This window comes from Saccopteryx bilineata, chromosome 5 (genome assembly GCF_036850765.1).
Source record: "Saccopteryx bilineata isolate mSacBil1 chromosome 5, mSacBil1_pri_phased_curated, whole genome shotgun sequence".
Lineage (NCBI taxonomy): Eukaryota > Metazoa > Chordata > Mammalia > Chiroptera > Emballonuridae > Saccopteryx > Saccopteryx bilineata.
The window spans coordinates 156,866,794-156,890,584 of record NC_089494.1 but is presented as its reverse complement, the minus strand read 5'-3'; the positions used below and the strand labels follow the sequence as shown (position 1 = coordinate 156,890,584).

The following is a 23,791-nucleotide window of genomic DNA, read 5'->3' as shown; positions in this document are numbered from 1 at the left end:
CAAACTTTTTGAAGTTGGGGTGCATTTAAAATCCTATAAATAATTGTAGGTGCACTATGTACAAATTTCTGAGAAATATGTTATAATTATTAAGTCAAATATTTTTTTGTGTGGCAGAGACAGAGAGAGTCAGAGAGAGGGACAGATAGGAACAGATAGGAAGGGAGAAAGATGAGAAACATCAATTCTTTGTTGCAATTCCTTAGTTGTTCATTTATTGATTTCTCATATGTGCCTTGACCAGTGGCTACAGCAGACTGAGTGACCCCTTGCTCGAGTCTGTGACCTTGGGCTCAAGCTGGTGAGCCCTGCTTAAACCAGATGAGCCCATGCTCAAGCTGGCGACCTCGGGGTCTCGAACCTGGGTCTTCCATATCCCAGTCCGATGCTCTACCCACTGCGCCACTGCCTGGTCAGGCTAATTAAGTAAATATTAAAGAAAAAAATATAAAGTTCATGCCTGACCTGTGGTGGCACAGTGGATAAAGCGTCGACCTGGAATGCTGAGGTTGCCGGTTCAAAACCCTGGGCTTGCCTGGTCAAGGCACATATGGGAGTTGATGCTTCCTGCTCCTCCCTCCCCTTCTCTCTCTCTCTCTCTCTCTCTCTCTCTCATTCTCTCTCCTCTCTAAAAAAATTAATAAAAGTAAAAAAAAAATTAAAAAAAAAACCTAGAAAACAATTAAAAAAAAAAAAGATTTCAAAAAAAAAAAATATATATATAAAGTTCAAGTGTGCTTTTATGGTAATTAAACAAAATAAATATGACAAAATTAAATTTATTCTGACATTAAAACATTTTTATGTTATATTTTTTGTTATGTTTTTTAGAATATCATAAAAAAGAGGGCTTAAAAAATTTAAAAAACGACAAAAAAGTTATCTTTTTATATATGTAGATACATTCTCAGTAAGATTTAGTAAATTCAGCAGGTCCCAGTTGTAAATGTGTTAAGTTTTTTCATTCTTGTGTTTATGAGAAACATGAGCCTGATGTGTCCTAGCTATTTCTTCAATGTTTGGGCACATATTTGAAAGGCAAACTCTCATTTCCTCATCAATACATTGAAGAATTCTTCTCTTTTTACTCTTAATTGTGTTGAGTGCAGAAAACCCCACCATATATATCATCTTAACTACACCAAACAAAAGATAGAAGAAATTTGCCTCTAGTCTTTCTGGGGAACATGGGGGTAGTGTAAACAATCCAGCACCACAGCTTAACAGCCTTTTGCAACCTAATCAGGCAAGTGAGGTGGGGGGTTGGGCAGACTGTCAGCTTACAACCAATTTCCACACCTCTGTCCCCCCAAAATCTAAACTCCAAAACCCCTGTTGGTTTTTTGGTCCCCAACAGTCACATATTTCTCTGGAATACCATAGGGTGCACCTGGAAATCTTCTAGGGCACATCAGTGTGCCCTGGCACACACTTTGAGAACCACTGCCTTATCTCACAGATACTGGATCTGCTATATTTCATTGCCATTTATCTCCACGGTCATTCAGCTGTTTATGGTCATTTCCTGAGTTTTGTCATTACCCAGAAGTCCTTCATCTCTGAAACCTTAAAATACAAATTTCTTTGATTGCCTTTAACTTTCTCACTCTTGGTCTTTCCTTTAGAATTCTTGCAAAATTTCAAATTCATGGTTGTAGTCAATTCAAATCATTCATTGACATTTCTGCCACTACAAATACATGTTCTTCAATCTCAGCACTGCCAAGCAATTCCTCGATTTCTTTTCATATAAGTTACAACAGCTATTTAATACTTGACTATATGCACTAAACCCTTCATTTTCACCATTTCCTTCCTACTCTCAGCACTGAACTTAGAATTCTCCTTTAGAAAAAAAGTAGAAGTCAGATGAGACGTCCTTCAATTTGTGACCCCTTCTTTTTTACCGTCCTTCATAAAGTAATTTGTTTCTATGCCCTCCTTTATCTTCCCTCTTACATTGTCTTCCTGTATCTTTGGGTCGGGCTCCCATTCCACTCTTGTCCTCAGGGGCCTTGCCCTATTTAATCTCTCCACTGTGCTTTTTATCTCTCTCCCTACCCCACCCCCACTCCTCCTTGCTCTATTGAGCTTCTCATATATCACAAGTTCAAGTCATTTACAGCCAGTGTCTTTACTTCCTCGCCACCCTCGTTTTTTTATCTTCTTCATCCTCCCTTTACTTTGTAACTCTACAAAGGCAATCTTGTCCAGGTCTGCCCTCACAGCTGCATACCTAAAGGACTTAATCTTTAGTCTATCTCCATAGCATTTAACATGGTTACTAGACATTTCTTCTTTACATTTTGTCCCTTAGCTTCTTGGACATTAAACTCTCCTCTCCCCGTTTTAGCCCTCGCCCCATTCCTCCTTTGGTCTCTGAGTGCCTCTTCCTGAGACTTTCCTGGCATTGCTGGAGGTCCTGAGGGGTCCCTTTGTCAGCCCTTCATCTTCTCAATTGAAATAATTTTAAATAATTTTCTGATTAATGACATTTATCCTCGTGACAAACTTCAACTATTCTGCTGCTGATTCACATATTTTTAGATTCAGTCCAGTTCATGTTCTGACCATTAGACTCCTATTCAAACAGCTTATGAGATATCTCCAATGGATATAATTAAGAGATTTTAAACTGACCACATCCCAAACTGACCTTATTATCTACTCACCATCTAGAGGTCCACATATCATCTTCCCTTTTTACTGACTCCCTATCCATCTTCACTATCTCATTTTTCTCCTTAATACTTTTTATCATATGACATACTGTATATCTTATATATTATCTGAGTTTAACACAAATTAAGCTCCATGAGGACATGGATTTTACTTGTTTACTGCTGTATTTCCAGGACCTAGTATAGTGTCTATCACATAGCAAGTTCTTAATAAATGTATGTAAAATAAACATGCCCACCCAGCCAGAATCCTACTGGCCATCCATGGTGCCTCCCATTCCTTCCTTCTCTCCCACATCCAACTCAATTCCATATTTATAACATCCTTCAACATGCCTTCTCTTCTAAATTCTTGCTAACATGGCCTAATAATAGTCTCTTGAATTACTCTTTCATCTGGTCTCCTGCCTTGGCCTTTCCCCTTGTGATGTGTGTGCAGTGCTGCAGCCACACTGATGTTTCTAGTCTGAACATGCTACTCATGATTTGGATTAAATATTTTTAAGGGCTCCCTACTGCCTTTCAGTTAAAATCATAACTCCTTACAGTGGCAGCTATGGCCCTTAGCATCATTATTCCTGCCTACCTTATCACTGTTGTATTTACCTCCTCTGACTCTGTTCTTCAGCAGTAGTGAGTTCTTTCCAAGCTGTGACTATGCCTTATTGCATAACTATTGAGACTTTATATGTTGTCGTGTCTTTTCCTCACTGACTGGTGTCACTCTATTCGTCTCCTTCCTCTGCAGCCTTCTCTGATCCTGTAGGCGAGGCTGTTTCTCTTCGGCGTTTGCATAGCTCCTGACGCATTCCTCTATCTAGCACTTACAATGCCACGTTCTATGTGTACTTCTGCTCTTCTGTCTCCTCCCTTGCACTGTGAACTCCTGGACAAAATTTGGTAGTTTGCAAGGTGTAAAGCACTTGGTAAATACTTGATTGATTAATTAATTAACAACTGAATTAATTGATGAAAATGAAGAAAATTGAGAACGGGAACATGGAAATCTCAACCAAATATATTGAAGGAGCGCCTCTGGGGGAAGATGGTATAGAGCAGGGGTTGGGAAGCTTTTTGGCTGAGAGAGCCATGAAAGCCACATATTTAAAAATGTAACTCCATGAGAGCCATACAACGCCCCATGTACATTATACATTATCCAATAAACATCTGGTGTTGTCCCGGAGGACAGCTGTGATTGGCTCCAGCCACCTGCAACCATGAACATGAGTGGTAGGAAATGAATGGATTGTAATACATGAGAATGTTTTATATTTTTAACATTATTATTTTTTTTTATTAAAGATTTGTCTGCGAGCCAGATGCAGCCATCAATAGAGCCACATTGGGCTCGCAAGCCATAGGTTCCTGACCCCTGATATAGAACTAGGAAAATCTGGTGTCAGAAGTCATTTCCTGCCCTGGCTGGTTGGCTCAGTGGTAGAGCATTGGCCTGGCGTGTGGATGTCCCAGGTTCAATTCCCAGTCAGGGCACACAGGAGAAGTGATCATCTGCTTCTCCACCCCTCCCCTTTCTCTCTTTCATTTTCTCTCTCTGTCTGACTCTTCCTCTCCTGCAGCCATGGCTTAATTGGTTCAAGCAAAGTTGGCTTCCTGGCTGAGGATGGCTCTAAGGACTCTGCCTCGGGCACTAAAAATATGGCTCCATTCCTGAGCAATGGAGTAGCGGCCTCAGATAGGCAGAGCATCAACCCCTAGTGGGCTTGCCAGGTGGATCCTGGTCGCGCACATGTGAGAGTATGTCTCTCTGCCTCCCTTCCACTCACTAAGTCTAAGGCTGACTGTATCCTTAGGGAAAATTGTTGAATTGGAGTTAAGAGAAATGAGAGTGATCAAATTGTTGGAGCTGCCTAACAATAGGTTTTGAAATGAAAAGACAGATAAGACCAATAATAAGGTCAGAGAAATGGTGAGGAGGGAATAGTCACACCAGTCTTGCAGGAATAGAGGGTCCACAAAGGGATAACGAAAGAGTCACAGTGTTTGCAATAGTCCTTTAGTATAGCTGAATTTTTACTAAATGTTGATTTTAAAACTATAATTCAAGACTGAGTTTAGCATGGGTGAAGATGGAATTAAAATTCTGTGCAGTGGGCTGAAGTCTTCTCACTGGACACAGACATTGTAACTCTACAAAGTCAGGACCAGGTGAAGTCTTGCCCAGTCATGACTCAATAGCCAAATTCCCCGTGGAGACAGGGAGGGACCACAAACCCCTGGCCTGAAATGTTATGGTGCTTGTGTCATAGAGCTGTTTAAAGGCTCCTTTCAAGTACCAGAGCCAAGTGTGCTGAGAAGTGACAGAGGGACATTCCTTGTGGACATAGGGATGATCTTCTGAATCCATTGGAGGAGACATTTTTTTCCCTGTCCCGAAGTGAAGATATTATGCTGACATTTTAAATTCTCATATTTTGAATAATGTCTAATAAAACATATAAAGTCATAGATTAATATGTATTTTGAAATATATTCAGGAATCTGAGATTGAGATCATAAGCTTATCTGGAAATCCATATTATCTAAGTTTGAAGCAAAGACGTACTCTCTACTGATACTACGCCCTTGTTTGAAGTTATGCTTATTTACTTATTTATTCTATTAAACATTATGTAAAAACAAGTATCACAATATATAAATATAATTATAATCAAGTATAAATAAGTAAAGGTAATTAAATAAAGATCACTACTGTAACATACAATTAAAAGGGTAATAAAATCAGAAGATTATGTGTTCATTTAAAAGGAAACATACAAGCAATTACAAAACAATGTAATTATCATTCTTACAATGTTTCTACAAGTAAATGTAACTTATAATTAGACATTTTATAATGAGAAGTCTAAAGAATTTCAGAGGATCATTAAGATCAGCTTAATTTATACTCATGAAGAAATTTCCTTTGTTCATTCTCTTGTTATGTGGTCTTGGAAAAAATACAATATAAGCCTCATTTTACTTATCTATAGAAAGAGAACAATGACAACTTCCTTAAAAAGAAGTCATGATGAGATTTAGCATAAAGTTACTCTTATTCCAGAAAAGAAAATTTTACATATTTTTTCTTGAGTTTATTTAAACAAGGAAGACCAAACAGCTGCAGGAAGAGTATAGACATTAATTTCAGTAAAAAGACTTACCTAAACTCTTTGCTTCATATCTGATCTTAAATCCTTGCCCTCCATTGCTATTACCAGAAATGAAATGAACAAACATTTGATTATCTGAGGTGAAGAGGGTGGACGAAGGATGACTTCCACAAAAATGACCATTTCCTCCATGGGGTCCCAAGGGCGGAGAATCAATATCAGGTCCATTTTTTAGCTGGAAACACAAATTAAAATTGTATGGATTCCTTTATAGTAATAAATAAGAAATGCAAAAGTTCTATTGGTTTATGTTCCAGGAGAGAAAAAAAAATCACCATTTTGTTTTCTTAATGAGGTCTGCAGAGAAAGTAATTAGGAAAAGCAGCAAACAAGACCTACCACCAAGTAGTCCCCCTGGTTACAAGAAGAGTCCCTGTTTGGAATCTGGAAGGGCTGTTCAAAATGGACAGCAACGGTCAGACCACTTGGAACCAGGACGTGCCACGAGCAGTTGAGGTGCGGAGGGTAGGTCTCTGGATAGTTGGGTGACATGATAATTCCTCTGCTTGCATGCAAATATCCACCACAACCTTCCCAAGAAGAAACAAAAATATAATAATTTTTGAATTGAAAAATTTTTTAAAATTATTTAAATAACATTTACAACTATATTTTTAGGCATTTCTGTGTTCCTTGAGGATTTTCAGACTTAGGCAACTGAAACTGAAGCCAAAATGTAGAAAATGATTAGCACAAGTATTTCTCGAGTGCACACTATAAGGTACTTGTTTTGGTGTTTCTGCCAGAGCTGGGAAAGGGAAATTAGCAACAGAGACACTTCCCTTTCATAAAGCTTGGGGAGGTGTAGGAAATGGTGAGAGTCAAGAGTTCCTTTTTCCACATGGCAACTTTTTGTATCATGTGCTGTCACACACACATACATGTGATACCTGAGAAAGAATGAGAGGCTGGGAGTTAAGAAAAGAGAGTAGGCAGAGCAGACAGTAATTTGCCAGTTGTCAGGGACTGATTGGCTCATCAGAGAGCAGAGAGTTCATACAACTATAGGGTTAGGTTGCAGAGGTGGACATTTATCTTAGGTCTGTCTGATTCCAAAGCCCATTCTGTTAAACCACTATGCAAGCCTGCCACCCTTGAGTGTGAGTGAGGCAGTTTATCTGCACCTGTTGTCTACTCTATGAAAGGTACAACTAATAGTGGACAGAATGTTAATTTTTAAGGTCTAGATTGAGAATCTACCCTAAAATTATGTTTTTCAGTTAAAAACATGAGAGTCTTTTGATTTTCCATATTTCATGAACTGTCTCTTGAACTTTAATGTAGTTTGGATTGAGAGTTATTATTGGGCTTCACATTTGTCAAGTTATGGAAATCTCAATCACACTACACATGATTGACTGTTATATACCGTTCACATTCTCTGATTCAGCAAGTCCCTATTTCAAGACTTACAGACTTTTTCCATTACTCTTCAAAAGAATTATTTCGACCAAGGGATTTATGAAGATATCTTCTGTATTGCTCTCACTGGTTGTTTCTTAGACTGATGATAGCTGTAGCTTATTGCCCCATTGATACATTATGGCTTTGTGCTGTCTCGTAGTTCCAGCCACAGCTAGGCTGAAACTTTGTTTTAAAGATCTTTCTCTTGTGCCTATTCTGGGTGGAGGGAAGATACCCCACCCAGACCTGAAGTCAGGAAATCCTTGGTACTTCTTGGCCAGTTTCTTGCATTGGGATCTGACACAAGGATCGCCACCCAGAGGCTGGGCTCTGACGTACAATAAACCCATGAACTGGCATGGAAAAATGAGCAGAGTATATTAGGGAGAGAGCAAGAGATAGTTGAGATGAAATGAGCTGAGGCAAGAAACTGCTCAGGACACATTACTCTTCTGGAAGGATGCGTTAAAGCCCGCTCCGGTGATACTGAAGTCCGAGGTGAACCGCAGCCACATGTTCTCTCCAGTGGACCAGATGGGCCCAGGGGTCCTTCTGCCACAGAGGACTGCTAGCTGCGGGGCCCTGTCATTGTCTCCTAGGGACAAAGAAGGGAAACACCAGCATGAAAATATGTCTTCAGAGTCCCCTTCCCCATCATTGCCACCCAACCCAAAGCAGCTCACACATTTTTCTAACATCACCATCGTAGCAAGTGCAAGGACACTCCAGGGACAACATCGCTGTGGCTCCAGTTTTAAGGAAGCCACCTGCCTTTTTCTTTACCTTTTCTGATGAAGACTTCTTTGACAGTTTCCACTGCCTTTCTAAAAACCAGCTGACAGTTCTTGCTGGCACAAAACTCCAAAGTCAGAGCACATGAGATTGGGAGTGATTGTGGACCAATGCTGATGGGTGTCTTAGACACCGATATAAATTATTTTGATTGCTTAAGGTCAGGTGTCGAAAAGAAAAAAGGTTGATTCTTTGGCCTCCGATCCTATACTAATGTTACAAGGTCATTTGCTGAGATGTGTGCCTTCTGCTCCAGAGGTGTTCTCGTTTTTCTTGTTTTTACCCTTCATTAGTTTGTTTTGGTGTTAAAAGGACATACTTATATCTATGTGTGGAGGACGAGAAAAAATAAACTCCGCAAGTGAGGTCCTCCAGAGACACAAAGAAAAGCTGGGTCACCTGATGGCCCTTTCTCCTTTAGCTTATCTTAGATAAGTCTCAGTCAAAGCAACTGTGACAGTCAAAGCTGGAATGAAGCAAAGGAAATTAGAATAACCTTGGGTTTCTTGGGCAGCAAAACACATTGTGTTTTTGTTCTTTCCTGAAGGCAGAGAATTAATGAATTTCAAGCTTAAAAAAACCAGAAATAGAATACAAGACATGAAGAAATTTGCCCTTTCACACAACCAGCAAAATGAATCCTTTTGACACTGACTACTATCTAAAACTCACTTATTATTAATTACTTTAGTAAACAAGTTATTTTCTGTAATTACAAATATAATAGCATAGCTAAAAATAGAGGATGTTTGAAAAGGCATCCTTTGGAGGGTTTCTGACTTCTAGAAACTTCTGTATTTTTTTACAGTTTAATTTTTTTTTTTATATATTATTGAGTTGAGAGAGACAGGAAGGGGGAAAGAGAGAGAGACAAGAACATCAATCCGTTCTTGTATGTGCCCTGACCAGAGATTGAACTGGAAACCTCTGCACTTCTGGACAATGCTCCAGCCAACCAAGTTATCTAGCCAGGGCTACAGTTTAAAATTTTATCTCTTTTTTTGCATTTATCTTTACTATGTAATTTTGCTATACATTTCACCCAAAACTATGTTTTGTTGACATATTTGCTAATCATGTGTATAGCCAAATTTTGAAATTATTATATATTAGTATTTATTTCATATGCGTATATTTTACCTCTCAGTGAGACTAGGAATTTCTTTCCTAAACTTCACCCAGACTGATGAAATACTGCTTACTTCTAAATAATTACTTATTGATTAACTAACTGATTTGGTAGATAATCCTAAAACCACAAGATGGTTTTCCCCTCCCCCAGTATTCATAATAAATACTGCAGTATTTCTAGAGCTGTCCACAACCTCAACATAGTGGATTTCAGCAAGAATGAACTCGATCTTTAAGACAGGGGCAAGTCAGAAAAAAGAAAAGGACTGGGACTAGGTCATTTGGTGATGCATTCTCTAGTCCAGCAACCTTTGAGAAGAGTGGAAATATTAGTAGTTGACATTATTGAGCAATTAGTATTTCTTTTTTTAGTGCTTTACATGCAGTGCCTGGTTTTATCTTCACAGTAGCACTATTAGGTAGGTATTCTACTATCCTCATTTTGTAGACAGGAAGCAGTCTTAGAAAAAATATACAAGGAAGGGCAAAAGGAGGTTTAAAGTTGTGAGTACACAAAACATACAGTTAATTCTTGTATTATTATTTATTTATTATTGTATGGTTTACTTGTAGTACAATTGTAAACTTACCTTTGCCCACCTCTGAATAATCTGCCTAATGGCATGCCTTGTTCGCAAACTGCGGCTCACAAGCCACATGCAGCTCTTTGGCCCCTGAGTTTGGCTCTTTCACAAAATACCATGTGTAGGTGCTACCTCGATAAGGAATTTACCTACCTATATACAGTGTGTCCGTAAAGTCATGGTGCACTTTTGACTGGTCACAGGAAAGCAACAAAAGACGATAGAAATGTGAAATCTGCACCAAATAAAAAGAAAACCCTCCCAGTTTCTGTAGGATGATGTGGCAGCATGTGCGCATGCGCAGATGATGATGAAACACCATGTATACAGCGGAGCAGCCCACGGCCATGCCAGTCAAGATGTGGACGGCACAGAGGAAAGTTCAGTGTGTTCTGTGGTTTGCTAAATTCGAATCTTTGACCAAAGTGCAACATGAATATCGGCGCGTTTATAACGAAGTGCCACCACATAGGAATAACATTACTCGGTGGGATAAGCAGTTGAAGGAAACCGGCAGTTTGGTGGAGAAACCCCGTTCTGGTAGGCCATCAGTCAGTGACGAGTCTGTAGAGGCTATACGGGATAGCTACCTAAGGAGCCCTAAAAAATCTGTGCGTGAGCCCACATGGAACTGCACTAAACAGGTATGAAACTGGGAGAGTTTTCCTTTTATTTGGTGCAGATTTCAAATTTCTATCATCTTTTGTTGCTTTCCTGTGACCGGTCAAAAGTGCACCATGACTTTATGGACACACTGTAGTTTAAGTTTAAAAAATTTGGCTCTCAAAAGAAATTTCAATCGTTGTACTGTTATTTAGTCTGCTGACTAATGAGTTTGCCGACCACTGGATAGAGCATAGAGGTCAACAAGGGTTTGAAACCTTTGCCAATTAACTCCAGATGACCAAACTATGCTATTAATGATTTATTTATAATTCAATTTTTTCTCTTTTTCTTTTATTTTTTTCTTTCTTCTTCTTCCTCTCTCTCTCCCTCCCTTTTTTCCTTCTTTTCTTAACTTTTTAAAGGCCCAATGTAGTGTCATGGAATCTCAGTTTGTGGAAATCTTTGGTATGCAAAATGTGTTGGTGCATGGTCTGGAAAAGGCTGATTCAATTTTGAAACATGACAACTCTGAAAAATAACTAAGCAGGTGGGAGAGTGACTCAACTCTCCCAGAAAAGCCATAGCAATGTCCACAGCCACCATAGGGCCAAGAGGCTACAAGGAATGGCCAAGTATCATTGCTTGTGGTCAATGCATTCTAGATATTTGCTTCAAAAAATTCTATGACCTTGCTACACAGAAGCAAAAATATGACTGGACAAAGAACAAATAATTGAAATAGGACTTAAAATTTAATTTGAAAAATATATTACCACTGCAAAAGAAACAAAAAAAATCCAGCAATTAACACATAGTAGGCTCTCAAGAACTATTTCTTGAATGAGTAAATAAACAGATAAGAAAAGAATGAACATATTGGCTGTCTAATCACATTGTTAGTGAACAAAAAGAGATCTATATGAATAGGTCACACAACCAATTAAAAATATTGTCATTGTTTTGGCATGCATTTCAATTTACTGAGTTCTCTCACGTAGCCCTGTGTCTCAGCAAGAACACTTTTGTTCTACAAAGAGAATATGATGAAACCTCTTTTCAAAATATTTATATCAAAGTAAACATGACCTGTGGTGGAGCAGTGGGTAAAGCGTTGACCTGGAATGCTGAGGTTGCTGGTTCAAATCCCTGGGCTTGCCTGGTCAAAGTAAATTGAAATCTAAATTAAACTATTCAAATTCTCCATGTACCAAAAACCAGGGCTTTTGCTAGAGAATTTTGCATTCATTACTTTCCCTGACCCTTACACCACCTTATGTGGTCAACATTAGTCTCTCTTCCATAGACAATGAAGTGGACTTGGAGCTACTTAGGAACTTGGGCAGTGTCTCACAGAAGAAGAAAAGGACAGACACCTAGGTTTGAGGCTTCCAAGAAATATTATTGGTGGAACAAAATCAATAAAAATGATTAAAAAGGAAAGCAACCATAATTTACCCATTGACACAGTTACCTACTGAAGATACTTTTTAAGTTTCCACTGGGTTCTGAACATTCAGTGAGGACATATAAGTTTTAATGCATGCGAAATTAAAAATTTTAATATCCAAAGGAATGCCTTGAGATGAGGAAAGATGATAGTTCTTCTAAGCAATCTGCTGATAGCTGATTGTTAAGAGGAAAGGGGGGGCAGTGATGAATCATTATCTCATCTTGTCTGGATGATTGATTTGGGTCTTTACTGAGGGTCCAGCCTCCACAGAAAAGCAATAAAGCACCTTTGCCATTAGGTTATCCTCATTGTACTTAGTGTCTCTAGGGTTGAGGGGATACGGAAACCAATTGCTGTGTACTAGCAACCTATGAACCAAAATCAAGCACATATTCATTTGATTTTTAAAAAATGCTCTGGCCCTGGCAGGTTGGCTCAGCATTAGAGTGTTGGCCTGGCATGTGGAAGTCCTGGGTTCGATTCCCAGTAAGGGCACACAGGAGAAGAGACCATCTGCTTCTCCACCCATCGCCCTCCCCTTCTCTATCGCCATCTCTCTCTTTCTCTCTCTCTCTTAGCCTCCCACAGCCATGGCTCGGATGGTTTGAGCAAGTTGGCCCTGGGCACTGAAGATAGCTCCATGGCCTCACCTAGGGCGCTAAAATAGCATGGTTGCTGAGCAACGGAGCAATGCCCCAGATAGGCAGAGAATCGTCCTGTAGGGGGCTTGCTAGGTGGATCCTGGCCGGGGCGCAGGCAAGATTCTGTCTGCCTGCCTCACTGCCTCTCAACTAATAAAAGAAATAAAAATAAAAAATAAAAACATAATAAAATAAAATAAATAAATAAAAATGCTCTGGAGCATTTTTCATTAGTTTTTTTTACTCATGAAAAATTCTGTATTTCTCACATCTCCTAAAAAATAAGATCCAAACATTGAGCCTGAATTCCTAATAGCTACCTCTTTAATTCTGCTCTCCAGTTTAACACTTCACAAGTTATGCTGCCTGTTTTCTAGGTAGGCATTTGGAGTGTGACATCTGTCATATAGAGAAGCAGTTTCCACTAGAGACCATCAGCATCACCTGGAGGCAGGGACTAGGGTTAGGCAAGTCAGGCACCTTGAATCAGGGGCAAAATTTAAGGAAGTGCCAAATACCTCAGAAACCATGATAAACAATATATTAGCGCAATATTTTTTAAATTGACTTTAATGTAAAATGAACAAAACACTAAAATTTTGAAGAAAGGCAAGATCTGACTCTGCACTTTGCCTGACGCTGCCTTACTCTCCTCATCTTAATGTTGGCCCTGCCTAGGGTTTTCTAAGTCAGAGATATGAGACATATCCTGAGGGTTTCTAGTTTAGTAGGTGGTGTGTGGCTTAAAATTTGCATTTCTAACAAATTCCCAGGTCATGTGGATGCTGCTGGTCTAGGGACCACACTGTGAGAAACACTGGTCAGAGAATAATGGCCTCCTCATTCTTTTTGGTCCCATGCAAATTATGAAGTACAGTTTGTATATGTTGCATATTAGCATTATTCATATCCCCCAATCAATGCATAGCAATACCACACCAATGGAAAAGATAAAAAAAACATTAGCCCTTAATTCTGTCCATTCTACCCAGAGATTCAGTAGACAAGGAGAATTGAATACATTCTAATTATAAATACTTTTCATATTTGGATCTTAAAGTCATAAAAAAAAAAAATCAAGATTTATTTCCAAAATCTTTCAACGAGACAGCAACACTAAACGGGAAACTCACACGATTATTTCCTACTTAAATCAAAGGTAGTATTTCTTCTTTGGACTGTAATGCTGTTCATGACATAGTATGTGGATGATTTTGCCAGAGGCAATTTCATAGTTTCCTTATGTTCTTCAGAAACTGTAGCCAATTCTAGTATTTGATGCCTTCAATGACCAAACTATATGGGAAATCCCATGCTAATGGAGGAAGGTAGTAAACAAGTATGATTATCATTGAATGAAACTAAATATGTGTCTGGGTGGAAACTTGGTAGATTTTTGTTTTATTTTATTATTATTTTTAATGTTTCTCACCATCTCGTATCACAAGTTTATCATAGATGCACGTCCCATGGGATTCAATGTCCAGGGTGAGGATGTTGAGTTCCACGGTGGAATCAGGAGCCTGGATAAGCCACGTACAGTCAGCGTTGTTATCATAGCTGTCAGGCCAGCCTGGTGAGAAGAGAAAGCCTGGCGCCTCTCGTGTCCTCAGGAACCCGCCACAAGCTCCTGGAGAGCGAAAGAGCAACATCTTTGAAGGAGCTCTGTTGAAGAGACTGGCACTCTCATTTCAAGTGTGAGTCCTCAGCTGTCAGAGGGGGTGGGGGCAGCAGGTCTATTAAAAAAAGGTGAAGGGATTAAGCAAAACAACAACAAAAAACAACCCTTATACTTAGAGACAACAGTGTATTGACTACAGGAGCGAAAGGGGGGTGGAGGAGGTAGAAGAGAGTACAGGGGGATAGATGGTGATAGAGGGACGCTGACTTGTGAGGTGAGCACACAATACAATATACAGTTGATGTGTTGTAGAATTGTGAAACTGAAACCTGTATAATTCTATTAATTCAGTAAAAAAATAAAAATAAAAAATAAAGTGTCAGTCTTATGCTGAAATGAAACAGCCAATTAAAACAATTTTCTCAAAGAATTCTATAAATATTTTATTAAACCCACTGATTCAAACAGCTATGATGAACATAATTTATTTTTTGTGAAGAAAAACAAATTGCACTCTACTTTTTCACCTTAATTTTGCCACGCAACCCATTCATTAATGAGTGCTGATTGTTAGTTAAGCATGAAGTAAGTCCATGTAGAAGATCCTATTATTATCTAGGTAGAATTCTGCTTCTTATGTACTTTAATCTTTACTGTTTCAGTGTGGCTATTCATTATATAACTTATATCTAGACAATTTTGAAACAATTTTCAATTTGGTAAACTGAAATATTAAAAATGCATATAAGCTTATAATAACAACAGCCTTCATTACTTTTATTCACTTTTTTTTAAAAAAAGTTTTATTGAGCTATTTATTCACATACCATAAATTTTACCATTTAAAGTGTATAGTTCAGTGGTTTTTAGTATACTCACAAAGTTCTGCAACCATTGCTGGTATCTAATTTTAGAACATTTTATCACTCCATAAAGAAACTCCATACCCATTAACCTTAATTCTCTGTTCTCCACTCCACCAGTCCATGGTAATCACTAATCTACTTTCTATCTCTATGGATTTGCCTATTCAGGATATTTCACATAAATATAATCATACAGAATGTGGCCTTTTGTGGCTGGTTCCATTTACTTAATATAATGTTTTAAGGTTCATCAATATTTTAGCCTGTATCAGTACTTCCTTCATTCTAAGACTGAATAGTATTACATTGTATGAATATTGCCACCTTTAGCTTTTCCATTCATCACTTGTTTGACATTTGGGTGGCTTCCTCTTTTATATTATTATGAATAATGTTTCTATAAACATCCATTATAAGATGTTGTGTGGATATACACTTTCAATGACCTTTTGTGTATAACTAGGAGGGAACTGTTGGATCATTTGGTGATAACACTAGATTTCAATTTTTTTTATTTTTTATTTTTTTTTGGTATTTTTCTGAAGCTGGAAACGGGGAGAGACAGACAGACTCCCGCATGCGCCCGACCGGGACCCACCCAGCTCGCCCACCAGGGGGCGATGCTCTGCCCCTCCGGGGCGTCGCTCTGTCACGACCAGAGCCACTCTAGAGCCTGGGACAGAGGCCAAGGAGCCATCCCCAGCGCCCGGGGCCATCTCTGCTCCAATGGAGCCTAGGCTGTGGGAGGGGAAGAGAGAGACAGAGAGGAAGGAGAGGGGGAGGGGTGGAGAAGCAGATGGGCGCTTCTCCTGTGTGCCCTGGCCGGGAATCGAACCAGGGACCTCCGCACGCCAGGCCGACGCTCTACCACTGAGCCAACCGGCCAGGGCCTGTATTTCAATTTTTGAGGACTGCTAAACTGTTTTCCAAAGTGCTACACAGTTTTAAAATCTCAGCAGCAATGCACAAGGGTTTTTACCTGACATATTTAATTTCCTTCAGATGACCCTAGTCTACATTAGGTTTATTTTCCTTTTATTGCATTTCTGCTACCTGTACCGCCTAATTTGTCATGTAATCATTTAACTACTATATTGTTATTTAACTGACATAACGAACGCTTTATCTTTCCCAAATACCACTAAGCTCTTAGAAAACAGAGAGTGTATCTTGGCTTCTTTCTTAGTCTGTGTACACTCACCTCAGTGTATAATAAATTTTCAATAAATATCTGTTCAATTAAATTAAGTATACATGTACCTAAGAAATGCTGATAATATACATATAATGTTCATATATTTATATGTTTTAAATGTTAAGGTTTTTTTTATTTCAATACAACTCTCAGAATGTGATATCATCACAAGATAATCATTTACACTATTCAGACAACCAGGAAATTATAAAAATTTCTTACCTTATTGTTTTCTCCTTTCCTTGTTCTTGATTAAGAAAAATGTGATTTACGATATTATATTTATATACTCATAAATTATATAACTATAGAATACATGTATGAGAAGAACCTTTTGAGTACTAAATTGTATTTGCTGATATAATGCTTTGCATGAGTGAGCAATTTCTTTTCTAACTTGAGATTTGTGGTACAAAAAAGCTTAAAACAAGTTTACTTACAAGAGCTATCCAAACTTAAATGAATAGCTTCAAATTACATTTGGCAATTTTGCTGATGGTTCTTTGCTCTAGGATAAATAAATTAATATTCTAAGTAAGAGATTTATATTCAATGTTGTGAAAGTAACTTATAAAGGAGGTGAAAATAATATCTCAGACCAGAATACTAAGGGACATTAATTAAAAATACATATGAGTTTTTTTTGTTGTTGTTGTTGTTTTTCTTTCTTTTTTTTTTTTTTGTATTTTTCTGAAGCTGGAAACAGGGAGAGACAGTCAGGCATACTCCCACATGCGCCCGACCAGGATCCACCCGGCATGCCCACCAGGGGGCGACACTCTGCCCACCAGGGGGTGATGCTCTGCCCCTCTGGGGCGTCACTCTGTTGCAACCAGAGCCACTCCAGCGCCTGGGGCAGAGGCCAAGGAGCCATCCCCAGTGCCCGGGCCATCTTTGCTCCAATGGAGCCTCACTGCAGGAGGGGAAGAGAGAGACAGAGAGGAAGGAGAGGGGGAGGGGTGGAGAAGCAGATGGGCACTTCTCCTGTGTGCCCTGGCCGGGAATCGAACCCGGGACTTCTGCACGCCAGGCCAATGCTCTACCACTGAGCCAACCGGCCAGGGCCAAAAATACGTATGAGTTTTACCTTCAGTGATCTTTGTTGAAACAAACTCTCAAGAAGTTAGAAAAGTTAGAAGCACATAAGACTAATCTTTTAAGGTCTGTTTGCTCCTACAATAAGTTCACAGTTTGAATATTCTTCAATAAAAACCTATGATAATTTTCCCCAATCAATATTTCAAGAACAAAAAATATCCTCCAAGAAATATGCTGAATTTCTTCTGTCAATCCTTAAATTCATAAAAGCCATTCAAAGTTGCTTAAACAAATTCCAAGGAAAATGTAGTCTTCTAAAATAGTGATCCCCAACCTTTTTGGGCCATGGACTGGTTTAATGTCAGAAAATATCACAGACTGGCCTTTAGGGTGGGACAGATAAATGTATCACGTGACTGAGACAAGTGTCAAGAGTGAGTCTTAGACGGATGTAATAGAGAGAATCTGGTCATTTTTTAAAAAAAAACATTGTTCAGACTTAAATATAAATAAAACGGAAATAATGTAAGTTATTTATTCTTTCTCTGCGGACCGGTACCAAATGGCCCATGGACCGGTAACGGTCCGCATCCTGGGGTTTGGGGACCACTGTCCTAAGACACTGCTCACTGAGGGAACTAAGAATGTTTTAAAAACAGTAATATAGAAGCTTAAAATTTAGGCCAATTTTACCTTGAAATATGAAGGTATACAACCAGCTAAGGGGAAAGTGGAGCATTTCCGAAAGCAAATTTAAAATGAAATAAAGAGAGGAACAGTTACCTCTGCCTGTTATTGGATCCTTAACTACCGTGTGTGTGTGTGTGTGTGTGTGTGTGTGTGTGTGTGTGTATATGGTAACTGCACATCAAATTTCAGAGCTCTCTAAGGTGATCCCTAGATATTGTAAGTAGAATATCTTATGGATATTAAACCCCTAATTAACATAAAAATATAATGGGAAACTAGCATTTTTAGAAACAAACATACATTTTTTACATATCTATGAAATTAAAATAACACCTGAACATATGGAGGAGGGTTTGGGGGCTGTATTTATTCTTCTTACTCAATTGTGTCTTTGGCCCCTATTAATCTGTAGGACTCTTTGAAATACTGGCCTATACATATCAGCCCCTAAAAAGAATCACGTTCATTACCAAACACACCTGGTGCGATGGTAGGTAAGGGTCCAACAGAGGCATTCATTGCAAACCACTCCAGAAGGAATCCTTTCCCAGAGACTGAAGAGTCAGAAGAAAACTGAAATGTCAATGAATTTCCTGTGGAGCTAAAGGATTCGATCTGGGAGCCACAGTAAGTTCCAGTCACGCGGGAATGAATGCTAATACCATCATAAATCTGCATGTAAAAAACAGATAATAGAGCATTGAATTAAGGCAATTATCTCTTTTTTCATTAAATAAAACTAAAAGAATGCTGTATGTTACTATAAATTTATCATAATGAAAAAAATTAAAAAATAAGTAAATATCTGTTTTAAAATAAAAATGTCATTAAATGTATATGATTTTAATAACTTAACATGCTTTAAAATTATCTCTTAACCGCTGAATTATTGTATATTAATAAACATATTCTGTGTGATAGAACTCACTGTATGACTTACAGCAAAATTTGGTGGAAAAGTAGAAACCAGGATAGTTGTACAAAAACACTTATTAAATGTGCTTTGGGCCTCAAAGGGAATTAGAAAGAAGGAGAAAAAAACATGAAAGAGGAAAGGTTTAATGAGAAAAAGTGGACAGGCATCCTAAAGGAGCTCCTGTCTCCACAGAAGCAAAGCAGAATTAATGACAACAGAAGAATTGTAACTTGCAACAGCTCAACACACCTTCAACCCACTCAATACATATTTTTCATTTGTCTATCGTCATTATATACAATATTTGTCTGTCAAATATACTTAAATAAAGCTGGGGGAAAGTCTCGTTGTTTTGAAAATTGATGCAATAGTCAATTTCTGGATGGCAATGATCACAATTTTTGTATTTTTATTTATTTATTTTAACAGGGTTCTTCAAATTTAATACTCTAACATAAGAATAAATAGAATGCCTGACCAGGCTGTGGTGCTGTGGTGAGAGCAGCAACCTGGGACGCTGAGGACCCAGGATGCAAACCCTGAGGGTGCCGGCTTGAGCGCCAGCTCACCGGCTTGAGCGTGAGGTTGCTGGCTTGAGCGTGGGATCATAGACATGACCCCATGGACTCTGGCTTGAGTCCAAGGTCATTGGCTTGAGCAAGGGGTCATTGGCTCAGCTGGAGCTCCCCAGTCAAGGCACATATGAGAAAGCAATCAATGAATAACTAAGGTGCTGCACAACTATAAGCCGATGTTTCCCATCTCTCTCCCTTCCTGTCTGTCTGTTCTCTCTCAAAAATATAAGGATAATGGAATATAAGATTGAATAAATAATTAAGATGTTCACATATACTTAGATAAAGCTTGAGGCAAAATATGATAATAATAAAAATATAGAAAGATCTCATACTAGAATGAACTTTGTACAGGTAATCCAGAGGGGGGTAATTATTATCTAAATCAGACAGACCATTCTTGCAATGCTTGAATAGACATTAACTTGGATTTATTTTTGGCAAACACAATTCACCAAAGTTATAAACATCAATTGCACTTGGAAACTCACCCTTAATTTGTCAAAATAGCAGTTGTATGTTGATTCAATGTCCATCTCCAAGATTCTACCATGGACAACTTGAGAGGCATTCACATTTACAGTCCATTGGAAATCAGAGTTGTGGGGGTAATTTCCAGGCCATAATGGAGAGGAAATTCTCCCGTAAGTTCCCACAATATTATCGTTGCCAAATACTAGGAGGAAAATGAAGTAGTAAATCAGTTCTACTTAGAACAGCTCTTTAATCAAATGAAAGAAAACAAAGGGCAAGAGGTATTGAAAAGGATAACTTATAATTGGCTGTGACTTCTTTTCTGAACATTGAAAGAAATACTGCTATCACTTTGGTTTCTGTGCTACCTATTAATTCCTGAAGAAGGGTGATTTTGTAAATAGAATTCCATCTCCTTAGAAGGTTGCATGTTGTGAATACAAAGGATAACATCCCATTCAAAAAGGGATGCTCAAACCCCAGAGAATTTGGGACCATGGAAAAGGGGGAGGATATCAGCCCCATTCTCTAGTTTTGGCTTACTTATTTTACTTTGTCTTACAAAGGAATAAAATATGTTTTTTTAAATTATATAAGATAAGGCCCTGGCTGGTTGGCTCAGCAGTAGAGCGTCAGCCTGCTGTGTGGAAGTCCCAGGTTCAATTCCTGGCCAGTGCACACAGGAGAAGCTCCCATCTGCTTCTCCACCCTTCCCCCTCTCCTTTCTAGCTATCTCTCTCTTCCCTTCCTGCAGCCAAGGGTCCATGGGAGCAAAGTTGGCTGGGGCACTGAGGATGGCTCTATGGCCACTGCCTCAGATGCTAGAATGGCTCTGGTTGCAGTGGATCAACGCTCCAGAGGGGCTGAGCATTGCCCCTGATATGCATGCCAGGTGGATCCAGTTGGGCGCATGTGGGAGTCTGCTGTCCCCCACTTGTCACTTTGAAAAAATATCCCCCAAAAAATTATATAAGAGAAACTGACATTTGGGAACTGTATATACATATGTGTGTGTGTGTGGTTATATATATAATTATACATACATGTGATTATATATATCTATGTATTTTAATAGCTAATTATGGAAAAGTTGAGTTAGAAAATAAAAGTATTTAACATTTTATGCTATTAGAAGAATACTGTTTTTAAAGAATACAGAGTTTATGGCATGCAATGAAACACACTTGATATAAATATATCAGACCTGAACTATAATACCTTTAAAGACTAACGCAGTATCAGAGATAAATTTTAATTTAACAATTAGGTAGAACTAATGCTTAAGAAAAATATTGGAACTCTTGAGCATTCTGAATCTTAATGAGTCAGTCATGTATAATTTAATTTTCATATTATATAATAAAGTAATTCTACAAAGACAATAAGTATAGGACAATAGTATAGAGTTCAGAACTGTTCTTAGTGCATTCCTAAAAAATAGTGTTACCCTTTCTAGTTTGTCAAATTCATTCTGGAAGCCATCGGTAAAATAGAACTTACTTTTAACAAATGTGGCCTGGAAGCCTATCCCACTGCCTGAGCCATCTGAGACAAATCTAATCCATAGAGTATGTGCAACAATGGAAGAATAATTGAGAGGAAGGACGTTTCCACAGTATCTTCCCACCAAGTGACCAGTGGCATTTCCTTCTCGGACCTCCACAAAATCTCTGCTACAGTCCTGAGAATCCTCCAACTGGAAAGTTCTGGTTTGAAAAGAAAAAGAAATAGAAGGATTCAATGGACAGAATTAGCAGATTATCCTGAACCACATGCTGGGTTAACATGCTCACTTTTTAAAACGTTCTTTAACTTCAATCACAGCAGTTTTTGCTGCAAAAACTTTCATTCACTCAAATGTGTTGAAATGACTAATCAAGAGATATAAAGATAGTTAATACACTGCCTTCAAGGAGTTTTCTCTCTAGGGAGAAAAATTGGTCAAGAATACAGAAAAAAATGTATATTGTTAAGCAGGATATCATAAGTGCCATCAGAGATATACAGTGGTATTAGAACTTTGAGGCAGAGGTATTACCTCTGATTACTGGGCTCAGTAATAGCTTAATAAGAAGATTTTTTTCTTTGAGATTGAAATGTAAATATTAGCTGAATTTAGGTGCAGAAATGTTGGGCAGAGAATGCATGCCAGATATGGGAAAAAAGATGGGGCATATTTAGAAATCTATGAGAGGTCTTGTTTGGTTAGATTTTTGAGTACATTTAAGAAAAAATTAAAAGGCATGGCTGGCACAGTGTGGTTGGCTAATTTGACAGAGCTTAAATGTGAATCAAAGACATCTGCACTTAATTTCTAAAAAGACAAGAGAAAATATGGCATTTGTACTAACAGCTTAGAGTTGAAACATGTCCTATTCAACTTGTATTATATTCTGAAATTATGATGACATGGAGAAATGGAGGGTAGGAAATAATATCTACCTCATATAATGGTCATTAGTAACAAATAAAAAGGGTCTGGAACAAAAAGGTACTAAATGAATGCTTTTAAAATTCAGTTTTAATGCCATAAATACTTGGATATGATCAAGATAGTGTGATATTGGTGCAAGGGTAGGCAAATGAATGACAAAGAGAAAGTCCAGAGAAAAATCCACAAATATAGAACCAATACAACTCAATCCACAGTTGTCAAGACAATTTAATGGGGGAAAATGTTGTTTTAAGAAGTGCTGCTGAGCCTGACCAGGTGGTGGCACAGTGGGTAGAGTGTTGGACTGGGATGTGGAGGACCCAGGATTGAAACCCCGAGGTCACCAGCTTGAGCGCTGGCTCGTTTGGTTTGAGCAAGGCTCACCAGCTTGACCCCAAGGTTGCTGGTTTGAGCAAGGGGTTACTTGATCTGCTGTAGCCCCCCCCCATCAAGGCACATATGAGAAAGTAATCAATGAACAACTAAGGTGCTATAACGAAGAATTGATGCTTCTTATCTCTCTCCTTTTCTGTCTGTATGTCTCTGTCTATCCCTCTCTCTGTCTCCCTCTGTCTCTGTCACAAAAAAGTGCTACTGAAATAACTAGATGACTGTCTTTCTTCAAACACAGAAACTAATTTACTTTGTCTCATAGATATAAACATAAAACCATAAAGCTCCTAGAAGAAAACAGATACTATCTTTGTAACTTTGGGATAGGCTAATTTTCATGGAATGCAAAAGGCACTAAATATAATATTTTTAAAATCAATAAATTTGACTTTATAAAAAAATAAAAGACATAAATTAAAAAATGAATAGGCAAGTCACAGAGTTTGGAGAAGATGGAAGGAATGATCATTGTCAAACATATATCTATATCTAACAAAAGATTCAGATCTGGAATATAAAAGGAATTCCTACAAATAATAATAATAATAAAAAACCAAATAGCCAAATTAAAAATGCACAAAGCACTTGAAAATGCAGTTAAAAAAAGATGATGAGTGAATGGCCAATGAGTACGTGAAAAATACATCGTGTCATCAGTCATCGGAGCAATGTAATTAAATATCACAATAAGATATCATTACACATTCATTTGAATGACTAAAATACAAGAGATTGACAAGATCAAATGTTGCTAAGCATGCAGAGTGACTGGAAACCTTGTATATTTCTGGTAAAAATGTATATTAATACAACCACTTTGAATATTTGGCAGTTTCTTATAAAACATAATTAATGCCCCAGAAATTTCACTCCTAGATTATTACCCCCAAAAAATAAAAACACAGGACCATGTTAGTATTCTGAATGTAACAGAATTCTTGCAATTCAAAAATGAAAAGACAAATAATTCAATTTAAAATGGCATAAGAAATGAAAAAAGTTAAAAAACAAAAGAAAGAAAATGGCACAGGGAATGAATTGACATTTCTCCAAGGAAGATACATGAGTGTCCTTTAAGAACATGGGAAGAGGACGTCATAAAAATGGCGCTGTGAGGACACGGACCG

General features: G+C 38.2%; 1 protein-coding gene across 1 annotated transcript in view; it reads right to left on the bottom strand.

Annotated features, from left to right (window-relative positions):
• Positions 1 to 23,791, bottom strand: part of CUBN (cubilin) — a 324,233-nt gene that overhangs the window by 113,406 nt on the left and 187,036 nt on the right. The window contains exons 37-43 of the mRNA XM_066279340.1: positions 21,338 to 21,543; positions 19,855 to 20,039; positions 18,352 to 18,544; positions 13,895 to 14,092; positions 7,707 to 7,853; positions 6,194 to 6,384; positions 5,846 to 6,029 (exon numbers count right to left, since the gene is read on the bottom strand). Of these exons, the coding sequence (XP_066135437.1) occupies positions 5,846 to 6,029; positions 6,194 to 6,384; positions 7,707 to 7,853; positions 13,895 to 14,092; positions 18,352 to 18,544; positions 19,855 to 20,039; positions 21,338 to 21,543 (1,304 nt within the window). The remainder of the gene's footprint in view (positions 1 to 5,845; positions 6,030 to 6,193; positions 6,385 to 7,706; positions 7,854 to 13,894; positions 14,093 to 18,351; positions 18,545 to 19,854; positions 20,040 to 21,337; positions 21,544 to 23,791) is intronic.